General features: G+C 42.1%; 1 protein-coding gene across 2 annotated transcripts in view; it reads left to right on the forward strand.

Moving 5' to 3' along the window:
• The window catches only part of DOCK1 (dedicator of cytokinesis 1), a 285,055-nt gene that overhangs the window by 237,125 nt on the left and 23,881 nt on the right, over window positions 1-24,049 (forward strand). For both annotated transcript variants that reach the window (XM_062000751.1, XM_062000752.1), the window contains exons 39-47: window positions 3,184-3,273; window positions 5,836-5,940; window positions 9,002-9,143; window positions 9,342-9,420; window positions 9,696-9,780; window positions 11,230-11,316; window positions 14,791-14,967; window positions 15,980-16,063; window positions 21,529-21,666. In XM_062000751.1, the coding sequence (XP_061856735.1) occupies window positions 3,184-3,273; window positions 5,836-5,940; window positions 9,002-9,143; window positions 9,342-9,420; window positions 9,696-9,780; window positions 11,230-11,316; window positions 14,791-14,967; window positions 15,980-16,063; window positions 21,529-21,666 (987 nt within the window). The remainder of the gene's footprint in view (window positions 1-3,183; window positions 3,274-5,835; window positions 5,941-9,001; window positions 9,144-9,341; window positions 9,421-9,695; window positions 9,781-11,229; window positions 11,317-14,790; window positions 14,968-15,979; window positions 16,064-21,528; window positions 21,667-24,049) is intronic.

Here is a 24,049-nt window from a genome sequence, read left to right on the forward strand (position 1 = left end):
TCCTCCTTCCTTCCCTGCCCCATCCTTCCCCAAAAAATAAGCTTTTACTAGGTTACAGGAGCCACAAAATACTTGAAACTACGCATTAAATGCCATGATTTTGCTTAAAAATGCCCCTTTTTTGGCTCAAGGGATGGCATCAAATAGCTCTTTGTTCCTCTAACAATATAGTGGTGAAATTCACCTGTCTGCCAAAAATCAGCGCACGGCTCATGTCCAGCTCATAGCCCACGTCAGGTCATAAGCCCATCCTGAGAGCTGTCAAGGACAGAGGCAGTGTGCAGAGAGGAAAGATACACTGTTTGACCATGTTCCAAATTAATACAGCAAGTTGTTCTAAAAAGGTTTCCAGCCATGGCTGTATCTTACACCAACAGAGAACAGCAGAGAAACCCTGTGCTTTAGCATTGTGTTTACAATATTAGGCTTACTTGATGGTTAATTAACACTATCTGAAATTTACACAGCTTGGAGTGTCCCTTGTACATCCCAACATCACATGATAATATTCTCAGCCTAAACTATTTAATTTTTACTGACCATTAACTCAGCAGGAGCTAAGACATACCCTAAGATCCTCCTTCGCTGCTGTGAAAGAGCCTCAGAAACTAAATTGGATGCTGCGGTTCTTCCTGGGCAATGAGCAATCTCGCTTCAAATAGCAATTAAATTGCTAGGTTTTCCCTACAAACATCTCCTTCTGCATCCTCAAAGTCTTTCCCGGAACGATTTGCAGCTCGTGTCCACACAACTGAATTCAGGCTGTACACATTTTTGTTAGGCGTTGAGTGTAAAAGCAGCATTTTCCGTCCAGGGTCGCCAGCCTCTCTCTGGAGCGCTCTCCAGATAAATTGTTTCTTGCATTAATGAGTTGTACATAGTACAAATCCTGTGTAGTAGCTCCCTGTACAGCTCGTTCCTCCAGAAGACCTGCCATGTCCTGGGCAAACCTGGGAAACCTTCCAAGGCAGGAAATCTGCGAGGCAGCAGATTGGGAGTTATTGACCTTCAAGAATATAGCTTTCATTTATCAGCATCCTTTGCCACAGCCATGCTGGCCTCACCTGAATAAATTTGCCCTGTAGTAAACAGAAATTTGGGGAAGGGTTGTGCAGGGGGTTGTAACCACACCGTCCCTGCTTCCATTACTGGCTTGGGTTTTGGTTCTGGTTGGTGCTGCAGGTGTTGTGGTCCCGCTGCACAAAGCACCCAGGGAAAAGGCAGCTGGTGAATGGAGTCCTGGGCCCCTGGAGTTCAGGGCACTTGACATTTCACAAGCTGAGCTGTATAATACAACTTCTCTTCATTCCTTTGGAGGATTGAAGCGGACCATTGCATCTTGAAATAGAGATGTTGGGGCAGAGTGGGTGTTTTAAGAGATAGTAGCAACAAAAGGTAGGACTAGATGATCTCTAAAGGTCCCTTCCAACCGCTTCCATTCTATGATTCTTGGCTCAGAGGCAGATCCCTGGGCTGGAGTGAGGCCAGGTTGGAGGCTGGCACAAATGGGCAGGATCTTTTCCCATGCTGGAGCTCTTTGATTGCATATTTGCAGTAGGATAGGAAAGGAGCAGTTTCATCCTTTCTCTGTACCTGAGAGCGTTCCACTGAAAACAGTGTGACTAATACAAGCAGTGTAACTTGTAAACTAACTTGTAAAGAACCTTTAAAGCCATTTAATTTTGAGTGACTGAAGGCAGCACTGTGATTTAACCCCAGCCAAACGTGGTTCATAGTATCTGTCTTTTCCCTGTTCATCTCCACTCGTAGACAGGGGAAGGATCATGAGGAGGAATGCTGAGATTGTGCACTGACTGCATGGATGTTGGAGATGAGCTGAATCTGTATGATGTTTAATTCAAAGAATCATTTTTACAGGCTCTGGAAGATGTGTAAAAGTCATCTATTAATACTGATATTCAGTGACATCTAAAGGGTTTGATCAGGCTGGAGGAGGCACAATGGAAACACAGCCTCCACTCCAGTGTGTTTACAGTCTCGACTGACGAGGGTGGAGAGGGAAACAATTCAAAACCAAGTTTTAATTCTGCTAAAGCCATCATTTAACCAGTGTTGTGCTACCTGTAGGCCAACAAATTCACCCAGCACTCAGTTTGGGCTTTGAGCTGTGGGATTTCATTGTGTTTCTTACTTATGCAGTGGGACTGGGGGGGTCTGTACAGGATGGATGCAGGAATCAGTTGTGTGTGAAGGTTTCCCCCAGCATCCAGCTCCCATCATCTTTGGAAGTTGTGGTGCTTCACTTTGTTCTCAAAGGTGGTTGTCTTAAGGGAGTGGTAGGGAAACGTGTTCAGCCCTTTTCCTTCTCTTTACAGCTGCAGCCTTCTGAGTATTTCACCAGGGCAGGGAACATATGGCCTGATGCTGAGGGGGGAATTAGGTGATGTGGGCAGGAGATTTAAGTTTAAGATGAAGGGTAGTATGAACCAAATGGATTTATAACACCTTGCAAATCACATTTTTTGTTAAATAAAGCAAGATCAGCAGTGGCAGCCGAGTTTCAGCAGAGGAGGCAGATCATCAAGTTCAATCTCAAATAGCCAGGTGTGCCAATTTGAGCATCCTTTGGTGCCTTTGGGATTTTGATTCTTTGTATTTGGAGTAGAAAAAAGTGAAAAATACACATTTTAAAACATTCTTTCTGTTCCTCATTGAGATTATTGGCTTCTGAAGAGCTGAAGGATACCGTTAAATTCCTTTGGGTCAGTTGAGACAGCTGCAGAATTTCATGGTTGGAGAATAAGAGAGGAAAAAGAACCAATAGAAATGCATTTGTACAAAGCAATATCTGCAAATTACCTGTCCTGTCTAATATAGGTTAAAGATATTAGAAGGAGAGAGAGGTGATTATGAACAGCAGTCAACAGCAGTTATACACAGCTCTGGGTTTCCTTGTGAGCAGGCCATGTTTGCACATGGTTGGCTACCTAGTTGGGCTAGCAGGCATCATTTTAATCCTGAAGCAATTTGATCATTGTACTTGATTTGCATCAAATAGAGACATGTGGGTAATGCTGCCACAGCTATTTGGCACAGCAGATTTGGCCCAGTGTTTACAGGCGTGTTGTGTTTTACTAAGGGTTATTTCATTCAGTGTTGGTTAACCAAGGTATGGCATTCAGGGAGTTTTTGTTGTTGTTTTGTGATGTTTTTTATCCACAGATGTGGGAAGAGGCCATTGCCTTGGGTAAAGAACTTGCAGAACAGTATGAAAATGAGATGTTTGATTATGAACAACTGAGTGAACTGCTGGTAAGTTCTTTAAGTGACATAGACACCACAACAGGGGTTTTTTTTTCAGGATTTCTTTTCTAAGCTCTTAAAATTCTATTGAAAATCTCCCTCGTGACAGTGAAATGCAGAAATAGACACTGGCTTTGTGGCTGATGACAAACGTTGGTGAACTGGCTACCACTGAAAAAAGACTGAATTTTGGTGGTTGTGTTTTAAGTTGAAAGATCAATATTTCGGTTATGTTCAGCTGATTTGTTCGAGGTATAAAGGGAAATTTGGGATGTAAATATAAATGGGAACATGAAAAAATCCCCATTCTCTCTCAAGTGTCTTTCCACATTCACATTTCTTTTTTTAGGTATGAATAATCCCCAAGCATTCATGTCTGGAGTCAGTTATTTTTGCCCTGACGGTACCCATTCATTATGCCTGCACCATTTGTTTTTCCCGCCTGCTCTTCTCCAAAGATATAAACGGCAGTTGTCACTGTCCTGCTGAACTCAGCCATTTTCACACCATTTGGGACATGATTCCAATTTGGTTCTGAAAATTCTCAACTTGCAGCTTTTTGATGCCTTGTAACCTTTGCACTCACCAGAGCATCACACCCTTAATTTCTTTGAGTTGTTGCTGTGCTTTATCCCAGTCAGTCTGAGCTGGGCATTGATACGGTGTCATTGCACCCTCCTTCTCTGCTGATACCAATGCTTGATTGGATGGCTAGGAGCCATCTGCCCAGAAGCATCTCCATCCCCTTCTCCCCAGAGTCATGTTTCTTGGGGAGGAAAAATAAAGGTCAATACCACTCCTCTCAATTTTGTGGCAACTCTTTTACATGTTGTTGATTTTGTCCTTGGTTCTGTCCTGCAACTCCCTAGAGCCAAGTTTACATCTCTTTTTGTCAGTCCTCCTTTTGGGGCATTTTAACTGTTTGTAGTGACAGACTGATGGTATTGATTTGCCTAACAAATCTGGAGCCTGTATCACATTGCTGTGTACTGCAGGGAGTAAGGGATGTACACACAGAGCATTTCTCAGGTGCTGTGGTGTGCCAGGAGAGTCTTCCTTGGCCTGCTGCCTGCACCACTGTCAGCAGGGCTGTGTTAAATAGAGAACGTTCTTCATTTCAGTGTAAAAGGAATCTAGTAGACATTCTTCCTCAGCTATGCATGATTCTCGTGTGTCAGGTACAATTATTCACCAGTGGGTGGATAGTCTCAGAGTCCCTCATTGTTAATTTTCCATCTCCTTTATGCCAACACATGGGAGCACCAACAGCTTTGTCGCAGAGGTAAACACTCTTTATTTATCACACTGTATCCGTTTTGGAGAAGTCTGGCTTTGCACTTCATGCATCATAACTGATGGCAAACAACAGCAAGTTGTTTTTCACTGTTCCCCCTGCACAGTTAAGTGTGTCATTGTTTGCACTGAGTGACATGATTCCAGGCAGTGGTAGAAACTGGGTGTAGTTCAACCAAGTACAGAAATGGAGTTTCTCCCTTTTCTAATAGGAGAGACCTAGAACTTTCAATTCTCACTTGAGACAGCTGAGCTTATCTAATCTTTATTTATCAAAAAGGAGAAATTTGAGAGAGATGTCATGAAAATTAGTACTGGTGTGCACTGGGTAAGGATCAAAATTCCCCCTCCTGTGTGAGTCAGATCTCACATACCCCATCAGCTGCTCTTACTGCTGCTGCTCAAGAGCAGTATCATGTTAGCTCATTTTTTTCTCCCCACAGTAAAATTTGGAAGTTTTTTGTTTCTTTTTGTTCTCCCTGTTGTCTCTTTTACTCAATATTAAACTCGACAGACAATGCACAAAATAGTTCTGCTACAGGTGAACTGAGAAACGTACCACAGATCTGGGTCTCCATTGTCTTCTTGTCATTGACTGTTATCTGTCATATGGGAGCAGTAATAAACCTCCCCCCAAATCAGAATTCATCCTCTTACAGGAAATAATAGGCTAGAAATAAATTAATGAACAGATTGTTTGAAACTGCACATTTGTTATCATTTCATCATCAGAGATAAAGAAGGATTCCTCTTCGGAAGCAGATGGTGTCTGACACGTGTGCATCTATAGCCAGAGTCACATTTGTCTGCAGCTCTGGGCTGCATGCTTTCCACATGCAAAAAGAGAGTTGTAAATATGGAAAAGAAGTAGTAGGGGGGAAAAAAAAGGTCATGAAATTTAACAGCTGAAAGCTGAGAATTCAGCAGCATCGAGATGAGCTGCATTAGGGGGATGCACTTCATCCCTTCAGTGCTGTGGCATCGGCTGTGTCCCAGCCAGGAGCTCAGGCTGCTTTGCCAATTCTTGACCTTCATTAGAGTTGAGATATTGGCTATGGAACAGTGAGGTTCATCAAGATAAAAATAGGATAAAAATAATGGCTACAGAGTCTGATGTCTCCAAATATTGGCACAGATCTGACAGGTGAAGAAAAAGTGGGGAATGAAACATCTTGAAGTTAGAGATACACAAAAATAGATCTTGGTCTTAAGGATAAGGAATCTCCTTACAGTTTAGATCACTGGAATTCCTCCTGTTTTGTTTTTGTTCATTTTCAGAGAAAGCAAGCCCAGTTCTATGAAAACATTGTGAAAGTGATAAGACCAAAACCAGACTATTTTGCTGTAGGATACTACGGCCAGGGCTTTCCAACATTCATAAGGGTAAGTGTCCACCTTTTTCCACGGGTGATAGCAAGGTTTCTGGCTTTGGAGCTTTCCCTCTGTTGTGGAGAAAGTACATTATTGTATGTCAGTGTGTTATTTACAATCTGCCTAACTCTGATGGCTGGTTTTTACTGTGTCAAACAAACATTGGTTTTTCCTTTACAGTTTCTAACATGGAATAGCTGAATTTTAGTAGAGAAGCTTTTTCTTCAAACATATCCAATACTTCATACTTCTCCAGGGTATCACTAGAAAGGAAGATTTATCACTTGATCCATAAGTCAGGGTAATAACCAGCACCATCTGAAACGGTGACCTTTTTGCCTGACAGGTGTGTGTGTATATATATAGAGAGAGATAGATATATCTATATCTATATAGATATAGATATATAGAGAGAGAGATAGATAGATATAGATATATATACACATATATAAGTATGGTAGAGAAGCCTTTTGCCTGTGACCATGTTTCCATGTGAGCATCCTTTCCAGCACAGTCACTAATTGAACATCAGAGGTGTGTGTGATACCTTTAGAAGCAAACTTTCTTTAGTTTCAAGCACACGTCACTCGATTGGTGCCAGTAAATGGAAGCCCATTAGCATTTTAGGTTTTTTCCCCTGAGAGCAGGATTGTTGTGGAGTTGAATTAGTGGCTAAAGGAGGGAAGGGATTTAACACATCTGAACTGCATCTGCATCATGGTTCCCTGGGCTCAGGCACTTGGCTGTTGGTGACATGGAGATAACTCATTAGCTACTTAGCTGCTGTGCTGCTCCTATTTGTCTTAAGAGCTGAGGATTTTCAATTTGAAAGAGACTCTTTCCCTGCAGAAGAGTTACAGGAGATTAAGGCAGTTAAAGAGACAGAAGAATAAAATTATTGCTACTCTTTTATTACTCTTGAGTCCAGAAGACTCAGATTTAGTCTCAGGCCAGGGGCTGTTGATAGGTTTCCTCCTGGAAGTAACTCATTTACAAGATGAGTTTCTGTTTATAACTGAATAATTCCACGTTAACTCTGCCAGATTATGCCATAATAAATACCAGGAGCAAGCCCAAGCCTGTGCCAAAGCCTGGCTCACCAGATAAATCCAGTGAGTGCTGATAAATCTGGCTTGGTCAGGTCACTTGTGGTCAGCTGGTCTTTCATGATGTGGTAAAAGGAAGTAGGAAAAAGCTTTAAATAATCCCAAGAAATAAAACTTTTACATAATCAGGTCTTTGTTTGGAAAGAGCCTCCTTTTCCACCAGTTAACTAAAGTTGTTTGGAAAGAGCCTTCTTTTCCACCAGTTAACTAAAGTTGTTTGGAAAGAGCCTCCTTTTCCACCAATTAACTTAAGCTGTTTGGAAAGAGCCTCCTTTTCCAGCAGTTAACTAAAGCCCATGTAAGTTCTTGAGTCATCCCAAGAAGCAGCAAATGTGTGTGGCTTTCCAGACACCCTGGGATGTTGTACTGCGAATGTAGTTGTACCCTTGATGCCTCTTTGCAACTGAAAAGAATAGTTTACTGTATTCCTGAGGGGAAGGCTTGTATTGCAAAGTGTCTTAAAGCCACTGATAACTTTGCACAGGGGATTGTGGCTGTCAGTTGTGAATTTTTGTCACACATACAGTCACTCTCAACAGTGTGCACATTACAGCTGGTGATCCAGAGCTGCCTTGGCATCACAGCAAGCTGTCCTGACCCAGTGAGCCATGGGGTAGCCATGAAGCAGTCTGCCTTGAGCCCAGCCCTGTAGTTACATGCCAAAATGCCAGAGCACGACGCAGCATCCCTGCTAAGTGCTGTGTTCAGTCAAAGGGGTGCAATACAGAGTGGTGCTCATCTGCTATGTTCTTATTGAGCTGTTTTTTCTCTTCAGAGTAGATGGGGGAGGCTTCTGACTGCTGGAAAACATTTTCTATGCTTTACAAAAGCCTCAGAGATTGCTCACTTTGTAATAATTGAGTGATAAAACCTGACATTTTGGTTATTAAGTGCCTTGCTGATGGCAAAAATCCTCAATACAAGCTTTTTCTTCTATTGCAATTTTACCTGTGAATTCAAGGTGAATTCAATACATGAATTGCAGGTCTGTTACACTTCTTAGGCATCTGTCCTTTTCTCTTCTCTTTTTTCCTGCCTACAAGGTATTCTTTCATGTACTGTGCTTTTCAAACCACTGAAGAACTCAACTGGGCAAATGTAAACTCTTCTGGATTTCTGCCCCTAGTCATAGCACCCTTTTCCACCAAGTGTTGATTTTGAGATGAGTAAGGAGGGTAGAGCATATTGAGATGCACGTGTTACATTCATATCAAAATGTGCTTCAATGTGTTGGAAAGTTCATCTTTTCATTTCTTCTTTAGCATTTAATGAGCTTGTTCAATATGGACTGTCTTAAACATATCTTAATTTTCTTTAATGTTAAAAGAAGAAACAGATACTTGGAAATACAATCTATTTCATTTAAAAGTTGTGCTGTGTGCAGACAACTGTACAACAGCAAAAGTCCAGTGGAGCAGTGTGAAGACTGGGATGTCGAAAAGAGTCAGTGTCTCTGGACCTTCCTCCTAAGATTGGCATCTTGTTCTGTTTCTGCCTTTCTCTGCTGCTCGTGCTTACTCATGTCAAAACCTTCTAAGAAATGTTAGTGTATGACAGGCCTAATTCTGTTTGCTTATATCCATTGCACCATTAGCTGTGGAAGATGAATGAGAGGAATGACAGAGGGAGATCTTGGATTTGATAGAGGACATAATTTTTCTTAATGTATTTTCAGTGGGCATCTATTTTATAGATCCTTGAAATCATGTGTTGGCATCCCATTGAATTTAGAGTGGTTTATACCCAGGCCTGAAGGTAAGTGAGTGCTTCATGATCTCAGAGCCGATTTGGGAGTGAGGAAATGCATTTGAGCTTTATTGAGTTGGCGTAAAAGATTTGTAAACTATTTCTTGTCTCATAGCATGAGGGCTGAAAAATTTCTCACTTAATGCCACTGGAGTGAATGCCTCTGAGATCCCAGTTGAGGATACTGGTATTTAGGACTTCACCTCTCGATTTGTTTCCAGAACAAAGTCTTCATTTACCGGGGGAAGGAGTACGAGCGCCGGGAAGACTTTGAAGCGAGGTTATTGACTCAGTTCCCAAACGCAGAGAAGATGAAAACCACATCTCCACCCGGAGAGGACATTAAAAACTCCTCTGGCCAGTGTATCCTTTGGCTTGCACAGCAGCTCCTGCAGCCACACAGCTCAAGGATTTGTGGCCAACACGAGCAGGAGACCGTTGCACGTTTGCCTTTATGAGTGTCACACATTAATGTTGTTCTGTCCTTTCTCATCGTTCCTGTTGAGCTGCTTGTTCTGTGGGATGGAAGTTCACTTTTGAGTTCTTAACCCCTCCATTCAGATATTCAGTGCTTCACTGTAAAGCCAAAACTGGATTTACCATCTAAATTCCACAGGCCGGTGTCAGAACAAATTGTGAGGTGAGCTTGAGTGGGGTTTGCAATTTTATCAGTCTCCTTTATAAAGCTTAACCCAGTTCTTGCTGTCTCTAACAAACATGTTCAATGTCAAAGAAGGCAGGGACTGTGAGGACATTCCATGGGTATTCGTGTTACTAGCAGAGATTCCATGCAACCCCCTGGAAACAGAAAGCATGTTATGTTGGGGTTTTGGTGTGGGGTTTTTCCTAGTAGTAGAATTTAGTAGCAATTCCTAAACTGTGCTTTGCTTGTGACTGTGCTTTCCTCTCTGTCAGTTTCTATAGGGTGAATGAAGTCCAGCGGTTTGAGTACTCGCGCCCCGTTCGCAAAGGAGAGAAAAACCCAGACAACGAATTCGCGGTAAGAGAGGAGAGAGCAAACAGAGCACTGTGACCTTCACTTGTTTGTTCCCTCCATTTTCAGAATCTGAAGCATTGGTTATGTTTTGGTTGTTGACAAATTCTAGGATGAAGTGGGATTATGTTTTCACAGAAACTGCATTCAGCCAATATCATGTTGTGGTTTAGAGCAGCAGAAAGATGGGCAAAGGCTGAGGAAGAAGGTTCAGATGGCTACACCTGAAAAGATAGATGGCTCTTGCCAAAACTTGTCTTGCCATGAAGATTCCACTCAGGCATCTCAAAATCTTTTTGCACCAATACCTTTTCTTTTTATTTTCTTTTTTTTTAACTAAACCATATGTTTCACCTAATGGTCAATAAAACTCCCTTGGAGCACAGCTTGTAGTCATCAAAACGTTTACAACAGCTAACATCAAGTTGATTGCCTTTTTTTTTATAGACCCCGTTTTATTCACAGGGGTTCTGGGGGGCACAGTTAGTTGCAAAGTACTAGTTGTAATTAAAGTAATAAATTAATGCATCATTTCTTGGCTTGCTGTGGAATAGCAGGCTCTAATCTAATCAATGTTGCCAATAAATGCTGAGTGTTTGGTTTCCTGCAGCTAAGACTAGGTATCCATTCAGAATCTTCTTTAGTGTCTGTGGCTTCTCTGCGTGGCTTTTACATCAAAAACTGCTAATTTGCTAATCTACATGTGTTTAGCTGTATAAATAGGAGACTCTTCTTTTGTAAAAGCATGATGGATTAGAAAAATCAGGTGTATCACTTCGACATCACTTCTGGTAATGGAAGGTATAGTAACGAACTCTGTTATTTTTAAGTAAGGTGAACCACCAACATGTGCCAGTTTTAACAAAATCAGTTCACCAGATCTGATTGTGATCCAAATACACACATGTGAAGGAACAGGTGGTAAATCCTGTAGCCTTAAATTGAAGTCAGTGAGGAGGTGTTACAACAGAGCTGTTGCAGTTTCCAGCACGGTTGAAACCACAGAGTCATAACTGGAGGTCAGGATGGGACCTGAGGTCTGACCCCTGCCCCTGGCAGAACCAGCTGCTCAGGGGTTTAGACTGAGAAGGCTCCAAGGATGGGGACAGCATAACCTCTCTAGGGAACCTGTCCTTCATCTCCTCTGCCCTTCTGGGGAAGAAGCTTTCCCCACATCAAGATGCTGTGCTTCTGTGGAAGATGGTTCTTAAAAGCTCTTGTGCAGTAAAACTGGTGGATCTCTTTGGTAAGAGGGCAGTTGTTCTCTAAGTCATGTGTCACACTCAAACCCGTGACACTCCATCATCTCACCAAGCAGATACCATTTGAAGTGTTCCCCTGGCTTAGTAATGTCTTGTTGTACTGCAGTTCCTTTTCCTGATGATAATGTTTAAAGGCCTTGCATAAGATATAAGCTATCAGTCTGATAACGGGATGTTTATGTGACATTTGCAGAACATGTGGATCGAGAGAACCATCTATGTGACAGCGTATAAATTACCAGGGATTCTGAGGTGGTTCGAAGTCAAATCAGTTTTCATGGTAAGATCAATTTGGCTTTTGAGATTCCATGGAAGAATGGGGCTCTCAGACTGCCCAGGAGCATTGACGTTTGTGTATGGCTGTGCTTCAGTTCTGTGAACAAGCAATCAATGTGACTATATCTGGCATCCTGCGACAAGGGGAACTTGCTTGCTGAGGATGCTGATTATTGACTGAGGGTGACTCAAGTGATGCTTTTCCACCCCTGAGAGAAAGCAGTGTGGGCATACTCTGCCTGGCCTTTAGGGCAAGGTCCGATCAAGTGCTTGAAGTACCTCTATTTTTGACTTTCAGCAGGGAGCCATTACACCCTGTGGCATAACCCCTGTGCCTGAAATGAAGAGGGACCTGAGGTGGTACAGGGGAGTTCTGCTACATCAGAATGAAACTAGCCTGAACTTCCCAAAAGAGGATTTGGGTATTTTGTTTGGGATTTATTCAAGACACACCATAACGCATTCTATGTGTCTGCCTTTCCTCTCTGCTCCTTGTTTGTGATTAAAGGTTGTTTTTGTTTCTTTTCCATAGTTAGCTAAAATATGCCCTAGCAACCTCACAGAGTAACTCCAAATTACTCACTTCTGCCTTCTACCATTTAGACTGTTTAGATAAGACATATCCATTAACCGCCTTTAAGATTAAATCATTCTTACGCAGCTGTAATTTTTAAGTAGCAATAAAAACATTGTTACTGAGGTTTTAAAACCTCTCTTGTGAGGCTTATTTTTAAAGGAAAGGAACAATTTGCATATGATTAATTAAAACCTTTTTCATTGCTCCATTGAGGTTATGTTGGACAGTTGTATTTAGATGAACAGAAGTAATGCAGAAAATTACTACGGTATCTATAGTAACAGAATATGAATGTGATGTTTGACAGTAATAGGCAGCTGAATAAAACACAGTGAATTTTTAATGAATTTTGTGTTTTTAATATAATCCTGATAGAGAAGATTGTATTTATCTTCATGATGGCAGAAAAGCATTGTTTATAAAGGCTGTGGCAAAGCTGATGAGAGTCTCTTTTCCCTGAGAGTTAGGAGCACAGCCTGACGGGCTGCTCTGTGCAGGCAGTTTGTACACATGCACCTTTAACGCTGTGCTTGTCATCCAAATGGGCATAAATCCCGAGGGAGTGCTTCCTGTAAGCTTTTTGTAAGTAAGGATTATATTAGTTGCATAGCTGAGAAATGATACCAGATTGGAACTTAATAATACGTGGGAAGACGGCAACGGATAACTTTTGACCTAGCTCTGGCACAGTTACTACAAAATTGGTATTGACTTTCTTCAAGATCCCTGCCAGCTGAAATGCTGGGAGCGTGATGAGGAGGTTTCCATCCCTAGAATGCTCAGTTTTGATTATGGATGCAGATATTATCGATGTTTTACTAAACACGATGCATTAAAGTAGCTTTGTGCGGTTCATATCGATGGAGCTAGAATATCTTCAAGGGAAGAGGTGAGATCATATGAAATCAGTGCTGAGAGAGATCAGAGTAATTTAATAAGTGCAATGTATTATGTTACATAACTCACAGGAATGTCCATAATTTCCTAAAATCTATTTGCTTTTAAAATTCCTTCTCGGTACTTTGACCTAAACCTTTCAAATCTGTTCCTTATCTGCAGGGAATTCCTTGTACACTCTCATCATTCTGTATCTTCTGTATTTTAGCTGGACACAAATAGTTGTAAGTGAAAAAATTCTAAGGCTAGAAAGTGAACTAGACACTGCATTTTTAATTGCATTTGAGTTTAAAAAGTACAAATACCAATCTCTGTTTTGTTTTGATGTGTGATTTTTTAGTGTATGAGGAGTACATCACTTGTTTGCCCTGAACAAACAGCGAGCAGAGTTAGCAAGCTACTCGGAACAAGGCTCCTAATTTACAAGCATAGATATCTTTAATAAATAGCTTTCAGTAAGTTCCAAAGCAGCATTTATAGTAGTAGGATGGGAACTGCAATTCTCCATCTGCTTTTAAAAAATCAGAGGGAGGCTTATAAGAGTAGTAAAAGAAAGGAGAACGGGAAAGAAAGCCATGATTGCTGCTACAGCTCAGTCTCTCAGCTCAATGAGTGCTAATTTCTGTAGATATTCAAGAGCTTTAAAAGCAATGGTTCATCAACAAATTATTGCAGAGTTATAAGCCCATTAATACAAATGACAGAATCCTAAATTTAGCAGATGACGTTCACGGCAGTTCTTGCCGATCCAGACGTTGAACACGGCCGTACCACCCCAGTCCAAATTTCCCTTGTGGCGTGTTCAGCCGTTGCCTGTCAGCCTGAGCCTGCTCTGCTCACAGCCACGGCAGAAACACCGGGCTCCTTACCTGCCTGCCCGCAGAATTCACCAGGCAGACTGTCTCAGATGCTAATTAAAACACCCTTGATGTAATCAGATGGCAGGTGTAAGAGTAACAACTCAAGAGATTTGATTATAAGTGGTTCTCAGAAACATGGTAAGCAACTGATAGCCAGGTAGAAGTGCCTTGTTGTTTATGTAGCATTTATGTAAATTAGGGTGTAATCAAATATACACTTACATTTTCCTCACAGGCCTCAATTAACCTTCCTTTTCTGTTCCTACCACATCCTCTTTTTAATGTAAGTAGGCTGTATCTTCCAGGGAGGACTCTGTACGCTCTGGGTTGCTGGAAGTTGTCAGGTTTTAGCCCATTCACTCAATGTACATATTTTAGCAACATTTGAAATATTTTAATAGTGTATCTGGTCATAAGTAATAGTTGGAAATCAATCAATTAAAATAAAGCAAGCTTTGCCCAGTGTGAGAGCTATTCCACCCCAAGAAGACATCTGAGTAGCTCTCGTCATTGAAGTCCAGCCTCTGTGGGGAAGAAAATATCTTCCTTTGGTTCTTGATGTTCTGATGAAGAAAAGGTGACCTTGTGAGAAAAAAGCACAGCAGATAGCTCAGAAGTCATCTCTTCAGCATATTAACCTGGATTTCCTCAGAAATGCTCCAGAACAATCACTGCCAAAAATATCCTTGTGATTTTTGAGCTGCTTAGGATTACATTTCCCATCAGAAAATCCATGTTAGTTATCATTTCTTTCTTACTGTTACATTAAGATGGATCCTCTTTGTGCTGCTAAAACTCAGCAACTTGTAATCTCTGATGTTCTCCATAATCCTGCAAAAACCTCACGTGATTCCTGTCAGAGCTTTGCCTAACGTTGTGGTGTTGTGCTGAGATGTAATCCAGCCTACAGCAGCAGAATGCATTTCACTTTCTGATACTGATTATCATCACTTACCACAGTGTACCGATACCAGATGTGTCAACAATACCTGAAACCACCCTTCCTGTTAACTATTGGTTAAAATGTCTTTTGTTTTGAGCTTCCTGAAACGTTTCTAATCGTGGCAGTTTGGTGGACAGACAGTTCCATGGCAGGTTAAAAGCTGTGCTCCTTCATTCACATCTCCTTTTGTTGCTGTTTCAGGTTGAAATTAGCCCCCTGGAAAACGCAATCGAAACCATGCAGCTGACAAATGATAAGATCAACAATATGGTTCAACAGCATTTGAATGATCCAAATCTACCCATTAACCCTCTCTCGATGCTGCTGAATGGCATTGTGGACCCTGCAGTCATGGGAGGCTTCACAAACTATGAGAAGGTAACGTCAAAATTACCTGCCCAGCAGTGCTTCAGCTCTTTGAGCCTGGACTCTCCTGGAGTGCTGCAGGACTTGTGTGTGTCTGTATTTGTATAGAAATGCGCCCTGAGTCTCCCCTCTTATGTGCTTCAGAGAACAAACTTGCTATTTTTAATGTCTTTCTGATATTTCTGGATAAATGTCTGCCTTTCTGCATTTGAAGTAAGAGTTGGTGTGTTTAGCAGCCAGAGTGCTTCCGCAGGGACGTGGTGGACAGCAGCTGACAGAGGCTGATGCCATTCCCAGTGTGTGCTCTCGTGCACCCAGCCATCAGAGCTGAAGCCAGAATTCCTGGGTGAACTTCAGTGGCAAAAGTAACTGATTGCAATTCTCTCCTTTGCTTTCAAATCCACGAGTTTTTGAGGGATTAACCAAACGGTAGAGGCTTCTAAGATAGCAGTCAGCAGTAAATATCTCTGAACAATCTTAACTGCGTGCTTGACGTTAGCTTGTAAAGTTATATCATAAAGATATCAACTCTGGGAAGCTATAAACACTGTATCCATTATTTATGTTGTGAATATTAATCATGTGAAGCTGGCATACCCAAACAGCATGCATTTTGTAACAGCAGTGTGAAGGTATGTGCTGACAGGCTTATTGCTGTATCCATCCGTTTATGTCCTTCTGTAACTCTCACCCATTTCATTTACTACAATTCCTTATGCCCTGGGAACTGCTTGAAAGACACTTCAGAGATGTGCCAAGGCCTCTGCAGGGTTGCCCCTGAGATTTGGGCTTGATCAGCATGTGCTCATCTGCCTGCTTTCCTGATGGCAAAAGATGAATGCCTCAGTCTTGAAACGTTAGTAAACTGTATCTCTTTCCCAGATTTTCTGTTTGTATCTGGAGCTGGTGCTGCGCTTTAGCAGAACCTTGGGGTTGGTTCATTTGGTTCTGCTGGAGGTAATTCTTCCATGGTAGTAGGTGGTTCATTTTCTGACATACCTGCCTGTTTCTCTCCCCTGACTAGGCTTTCTTCACTGAAAAATATATGCACGAGCACCCCGAAGATCATGACAAGATTGAAAAGCTGAAGGATCTGATTGCTTGGCAGGTAACAAAATTTAAGTCAGGTTGGTCAGGGCCAACTGCCATGAAAAGACAGTTTAGTGTCACTTCAGAGAAAATTCAGACATTGAACTATTCACCTTGTATGCACTTCTTTGCCATTTAAAACTGTCTCGGAATTTGAGCTAAAGTTCATCTTTTCAAATGTGCCGTCAGCTGTCATTTGATAAAACCCACAAGGAACAAACATTATCAGCCTCTTTTTTTTGTTTTCCCTTCGGGTTTTTCTTTGTGTAACCATAATACAGTGAAAATATCCCATCTGTATCTAATGGGAAAATGTTTTGTGCTGGTGGTGGTAGCAGGACAGTATTCCTTCACGTAGTCACTTCTCTCTTCCAACAGCACCTTTTCCATTTATTAAACTTTACACATCCATTTACAGTTCCTTTCAGCACACATTATGAACTGTGAGAGTTGCAAAAATTAACTTGCATGAAAAATATTGAGTAAGTTAATCTGAACATGAAACCTTTGCTTCATTTGCTGCATAACTTAACGTGGTACAAAAACATGAACGACTCGTAAGCATGGGAAACTGCCTGGTAGTTTTGTGGTAAAGTGTGAGAGCAGCAATCATTTAAATGGGAGATCATAACAGGTAATATTTCCTGAACTGGGAATGGAACCCAGGTTTCCAACCCTGTGCCTGAGACAAAGCAGGAATCCTCTTCCATGAAGGACTGTGTTTGCATCTCACCAAAGAGTGTTGCACATGTATTTACACGTTACCAAAGGACATTTGTCATGGCAAGCAAGAAACGATTCCAGTTTTGCTCCATATTCATATACAGGACATTTTCCTGTGGTCTCAAGGTAATTTTATGATAACTGAAAAAAATACCTGCAGAGGAAGAAAGTGCATCATTTTCTTTTTGTGTTCGATTTAGTCTTTATTATAAAGGGTGTAATTTACATTTCCATAGGTTTCAGTCACAGACACAGTGGAACCAAAGATAAAGAATAACAATTCCTTTGAAGGCCATAAAACTATCACTGAATAAAAACTGGCCTGACCTGCCCAAAAAATGTTGATTTGTTTATTTTCATGTGAGCTTTTACAGAAGATTAGGTTTTAGGAGCTTTAAGTTTTATAGAGGGAAATAATTTGATCCCAGAAGACTAACTTGATGTCAGCTCTCTGTCTTTGCCTCTGATAGCAATCCTTGAAATGAACTACAAACACACATTCCATCAGCAGAGGTTCACTTTGGTGACATTTGTGTGTTAAAATAATACTGCTATTTGAAAAGCAGTCTGGCAGCTAATGACACTGTGTTCTAATCATTCAGTGCTTTTAGATACACGCCTGCCCATCAGTGTTGTTGGTCCAAAACAAAAGGGACCACAGAAATAGAGAAAAGAGATCAAAGACCATTTTTATATCTGAAAGTTCTTGTGACTAAAAGGTCTAGCCATTCCAGGGTGGAAGTCAGTGCTTTTAAGTTACGTTTCATACACATTTAGTGTATCCTCAGACTCAAACCACCTCTCAAATGATTTCATTGCCCTGTGCGTAGCTGGGAGCGGGTGCGGAGCTGACTGCCAGACAGGGGCTGGTGTCGGGAGAGGGAGGCACTGTGGAAACTTCCTGAAGTGAGGCACTGGTCTGAATTCATCAAGGGCTTGACAGTGATTGAAAGCAAAAATGAGTTTTCATTTTTCAATAACGTGGGGCTTGGAGTTTTGTAATCACACAGAGATTTTCTTTATGCTGCGTAGATCAGTCTGGGTGGATGAAATAGTAGCCTGACAATCATCAGCCGACTAGTTAAATCTGATTTTCTTCCCATCCCCTTTCCTTACCTTTTTTCTCCATTGTGCTACAGAATTCATCCTCTTCAGCATATTATCCTTTTATAATTCCTGTAAACTTGAGGTATACAGCTTTTTCCTGGGTATTATGCTTTCAGATCACATACCATCAGTAAAGCCGTGCCCGTTCTTGTCCAGCTTAGAAAAAGAACATTTCAATGCAACCGCATCCTTTCAAGCTGATATTTGTATTTAAACATGAAGATAATGAAGTGATTGATCGAAATGATGGTAATGAAATGCATGATCGATGACATTAGTTGTTCTGCATCTACCTAATGGATTTATGGCATGCTAAAGCTAGTGTGTCACATCCCAATCCTGTGCTGCTTCTGCGTAGCTGGAAGAATTGCAGCACACCAAACTGAGTTCTTGTGATGACATTTCATGACATTTCATGACATTTTTATTATCATGCAAGATTTTCTTTTAAGATTAGCTTTAACGAGTCAGATCTGTGTAGCTTCTTCATTCTTTTCAGACGAGAAGACAAAAGTCTGCTTTAAAAACAAATAATAATGCCACTTTCATGTTTGAAGTTTTAACCTTATAAAATCAACAAAGATTAGAGTTATGAAGTGCTGTCTTGAGCTGGTTTCCCTTCGCATTCAGCTCATTCATTTCTAGCTCAGCTACTTACGTTACCTCTGTTTATTTCATTCACCTCTCCAAAGGCAAGGGTGCCCAGTGGGGTGTTTTGAACTAGAGCCCTAAGCAAACCCACCCATTGCCCCAAAGCCAAATCAACTGGCAAAATTCAGCCTCAGTCTCTACATCCAACGAGGATTCATATAGGTTTAAAATTCATAGTCATCCCTCCCCAGATTTTGCTGTGTCAGTGACTGGAAAGGAGACATGGGGTGAATTTTGAAGTTAGTAGAAGAAGGTGAAGCAGAAATGGTAGAACAGTCTGCACTTGATAAATGTTTAAAGGATCAAATGGCCTTGGATAGGAAGACCAAATTTCTGTGCCCGAAATCTCACAGTTCTGTAGCAAAGCCACAGGGAGTTTACTGAGTTCAGTTTCTGTTCAAGAATGACAAGCCTTGTTTTCTTCTTCTGTGGTTTCTGGTCTCCTTTTATTCTCTCATAGCTGGTGCCTCCTCTTGCCAATTCCTCCATCTCTTAATTCAACTGTTTCTGTACCAGGAAGGCACCAGCCTTCAGCTGCTCTTGCTCTCCCACACCAACCCCTTCAACAGACTTGGCCATCAACCCTCCTATTATTTCTCTTCTCTTGAGTATCAGAAGCTCTCCACTGCTGGTGTTACACACCTGGTGTATACCAACAGTGAAACCCTCCTCAGCACCTTCAGTTTGGAGCACAGAAGGAGGCACTTGCCTTTTTTTTCCTGTGTAGGATGCTTCCTTACAAGAAAACCCATAATGTACTTCATATGGCTTGATTTTGTAAATTGGAGGTGGCTGATGCCTAGGGTGGGCTCATTAGTACATTTTCTATCTGTCAGGATTCTCTCAGAGCTGAAGCTTCAGGCCTCACGTGTACTTCATCTTGGTAATTTGGGTTTTTTTAAGGGAATCCATTTAAGGAGTCAGCAGGTTCTCTGAAATAAATGAGCCAAGTGACCACCTATCCCTGCAAAATAGGAGGGTCACACTGGGGCCTGACATTTATGAAGATTTGGAAATTCATTTACTTATTCAGAGCAGGGAAGTTTTCTAATTTTACTGTTTAATGTTTGTAGAGCCATGTGGCTATAAATAGAAGTGGCTACAGTAAGAAAAAAATCCTCATTTTTCTTCTATTTGTAGCCTTTTAGGAGGAGAAACTGTGTCCATTTATGTAGTGCCAAGTCACAGAGAATCATCTTGATAAGATTTCTTGAGTTTGTTCATCTGTAATTCATCTGTGTATTTATTATTCTCCTTACTAATAAAGCTACTCCTTCTGATTGCTGCTCAGTCTTATTAGAAAAATCTGGTTTTAATCAGTATTATGATTTAATTATGAATTATTAAGAAGAAGCCTCTTAGCTTGATTGCTGCAGAGAATATCTAAGTTAGAATCAGAGCACTGTGTGGGCTGAAAAGGGCCTGGAAGAGGAAATGTTTTTCCTGAGCTTGAGGTAGAAAATTCTAATGGTATGTCTGGATAGCTATGGGAATGAAAATGTCTCTCTTAAAACATTTCAAAAGGTCAGCTACACCTCCACACTATGAACTAATTATGTAATCCTGTGTTGGCAGGGAAATTCTGTGACAGAAGCCTTGAAGATAAATTATTGTTTTCAGTTACAAAAGAGAACTTATTTATTTTTTCCCTCTTATGTTTTGTTCCCAGAGAAAATTAAATCATTTTTCTACAGAGAAATGGGTAGTATATAAAACTGTTTATTAATAAATACTGCAGTGCAATATATAAGTGTCCAAGGATGCAGCTCATTTGCAGTTTTAGAAGTAGACTTTATTAAAAAAAAACCAAACCTACAAGTATTTTCTTCTTCAAGGTGTTGTTTTCACGTGGCTGGGGAAGGACTGATACTAATGACCCAGTGTGAGTGTTGGCCACTTTAACGTTGGCACACATGGAGGCCTGTGAATATAACAGCACAGGAGTGTTTGTACTAATTGAGCTGTGCCTCCAGTACGTGGTTACTGGGCAGAACTAAGGACATGTTAATTGTAAAGGACTTGGGTTAACAGAGAAAAAGGAAATCACGTATAAAATTTGTTGGAGCTTGTTTTCCGATGTTCTGCTTTGTGTACAATGAATGGTGGTGATGATAATTGCTACTGTTGTTGTTATTGGTGTCACTTATACTACTGTTGTTGGTTTTATTCCATGAGATCTTTCACTCTTGCAACCCACGTGGGAGTCTTGCCCTAACCCTTCGCTTTGGGCAGAGCACGATGAGCCAGTTGTCTGAGGTTTAGCAAGGCCAAGTGCCAGGTCCTGCCCTTGGGCCACAGCAACCTCATGCAACGCTCCATGCTGGGGCAGAGGGGCTGCAAAGCTGCTGGAGGGAAAGGGCCTGGGGGACTGGTACCAACAGCTGAACAGGAGCCAGCAGCGTGCCCAGGGGGGCAAGAAGGCCAAGGGCATCCTGGCTGGGATCAGCAATAGTGTGGCAGCAGGAGCAGAGCAGGGATTGTCCCCTGTGCTGGGCCCTGGGGAGGCTGCAGCTCCAGGGCTGTGTCAGTGCTGGGCCCCTCACTCACTGCCACAGGGACACTGAGGGGCTGCAGCGTGGCCAGAGCCAGGCACAGAGCTGGGGAAGGGGCTGGAGCACAAGGGGCTGGGGAGGGGCTGAGGGAATGGGGGTGTTGAGCCTGGAGAAGAGGAGTCTGAGGGGACACAGCAGCACTCTCTGACACTCCTTGACAGGAGGCTGCGGTGAGGTGAGGGTCAGTCTCTTCTCCCAAGTAACAAGTGATAGGACATGAAGAAATGGAGGAGCTGGGGCAGAACTGTTTCCCTGAGAGGGGTGTCAGCCCCTGTGCCAGGCTGCCCAGGGAGCTGGGGGAGTCTCCATCCCCGGAGGGATCCCAAAGCCATGGAACTGAGGTGCTGAGGGCTGTCGGTTAGTGATGGGCTGGACAGGGTGAAGGGAGAGGTTGCACTTGATGATCTTAAAGGTCTTCTCCAACCAAAGCAAGTGTTTGACTGCTTTGCAGATCCCGTTCCTGGCGGAAGGCATCCGGATCCACGGGGAGAAGGTGACGGAGGCGCTGCGGCCGTTCCACGAGCGGATGGAGGCTTGCTTCAGGCAGCTGAAAGACAAAGTGGAGAAACAGTACGGGGTCCGCGCTGCCGTGAGTAGCCTTCTGCCTTCATGTCCCCTAAACATGTGTTCCTGTGTTACAGATCCCACAGATTACAAAAGCTACAGTGATGCAGCATTGCCTGGTTGTTCCCAGTGGCCATCACGTTATTAAGTACTGAGCAGCCGCTATAAGAGGCATTCAGAAAGCCTCCATACTTTCATTTTCTAGCACAGGAACAGTTTCCATGTTTCCTGAATCTCTTCCCTGAAAGTCAAGTAATTCTTCAGTGTTCCATTGGGGGGATGGGGGGAGCCACTGTAGCATGATTTTAGAGCTGAATATCACCTTTGCATAGGTGTCGTTCCTTTTGAGATGTGAGGGCTGTGCTGTCCTACGGTACTGTGCTGTCTCACCTACTCTGGCACCACCTAAAATGTAGGCTGGCAATAGATAACTGCTGCTCAGTGAGGTTTAGTAGTGCTGGAATTCTTGCATTTGTCATCCTAACAAGCTCCGTTCAGGTGCTGCTTCGTCTTCAACTCAAGAATGTCCTGTAACAGAAACCATTTCCCACAAAAAGGAATGGTGTGAAATTATCCTGAAAGGCAGTGATTTATTTCTAAGCTTGCACAGATGCACCTTCTGACAGCCAAGGCAGCCTAAAACCAAAGGAAATCACTGGCAGCCATGGCACAGGAAAGGCAGCTTGCTAGCCTGCACTTTGCACTGCTGTCTCATCTCCGTCCCTGGCTTGCCCAGGAGCTTGCACTGTAATCCCATTAATTAATCCCTTTTAATAAGAAAGCCAGTTAGCATGACCCTGCAGGCAAAGGACATGATATCAAATGGCAGGTGTTTCCCCACTCAATTGAGTGGTGGCTTCCTTATGGAAATGCAAAAAGCGAGGTTGCCCCAGCTAGGGTTGAGTCATCATTTCTGGAGGTGCTGCATCAGTTCACATATGCATTGAGACAGACGTTCTTTCATGGGCTCAGATTTTGAAGGCTGTCTCTGCATCCATGAGGCTGAAAACACATGCAGTCATGGGGTTTGCCATGTACCTGAAAACTCAGTGTGTAAAGCACAGTTGTACAGAGAGGACATCATAGACAAAACAATGTCTTCTTCATGCCCTTCCTACCTTTTTGCCCTTAAACCCTTCAAGGCAAGAGTATCAGATGGGAGCTTCATTGCAATCTGGTCCTTAATAGCTTAAGAAAGGAAAAGATTGAGAAAGTAAAAAAAAGAATCTAGAACAATTCCAAATCCCTCAATTGTATTTCTGCTCCTAAACAAGCAGCAGTCACTAAGCTGATTCTGAAAAGAATGAAGGAACCAAGCTTCACCTGAACAGCCTTAAAGCAGCACCCTCTTCATCCAGTTCTCATTATGGTTGCTCACGGGTGCCTGCTGCTGAGTTTATGGATGTTATGCCAGTCCCATCAATATAAGCAGGGTGTGAGTTAGGCTCCAAATTATCTCTGGCAAATCCCACAGATTTATTCTGAAGAGAGGGTGATGCAGGGGATATGGTGAGGGAGGGAGCTTCTGCTCACTGAGATGGGAAGTGTAGACTAAGGAGGCAGCAAGAAAGCGGGCAGCAAAAACATGCCAAATGCCATTGCTCTCTGAGTGCCCAAACCCTCAGTGGAGGTACATGCCACTGAAGTATCCTCTTGTATTTTACAACAGGCCTTCCTTCAGGGATTAATTTTCACTTTTGTCTATAGCAATGACTTTGTTTTTTTAATGGGAACACAGAGATCTTGTGGGTAACGTGCCAGACTTTGTGGCATCCTTCTAAGTGGTGCTGCATTTGTAGTCCTTCCATTCCCATCTCACTAATATATTTAGGAAAAGTTCAAATAGTAATTTATTCCCAAGGAGAACAAGAATAATTGACATTAATGATACTTGCATGTCAGTCACTTCAATAACATACATTTCCATCATCAGGGAGACGGCTGGAAAGTCACACACAGGTGGTGTTATCTTCCTAATTTCACTCTACCCACCAGTAAGAGTTGTCAGGGTTGATGGAGTTTTATCTCTTCTGTCTTCCTTGTACAAGGCCAATTTGCCAGTAGGTGACAGGGTGGAAAGTATACCTGCAATTAAACAGCGTGAGGTTCGTACTTGTTGACTGAAAGAGTTCAATTATTTTATGCATATATCAGTTATTAATGACTAACAAAGCTTGTATAAATATTCACAACTCTCAAACTGTCTGAAACCTACAGAAGGAAACCCTTTCATATATTTCCTTCTTAACCTAGATGTCACTCCACATTTGCTCTCTTGACATCACGTTCCTCTTAGTGGGTTTTTTTGCTTTTTTTTAATAACCTCGTTTGATTTAAGTACACTGACAGGGCAGACCCTTCAGTTACAGAGATTATAGAGAAAGCCTGTTGCAGAAAGCTCTTTTTTT

This window comes from Colius striatus, chromosome 8 (genome assembly GCF_028858725.1).
Source record: "Colius striatus isolate bColStr4 chromosome 8, bColStr4.1.hap1, whole genome shotgun sequence".
In the NCBI taxonomy this organism is placed as follows: Eukaryota; Metazoa; Chordata; class Aves; order Coliiformes; family Coliidae; genus Colius; species Colius striatus.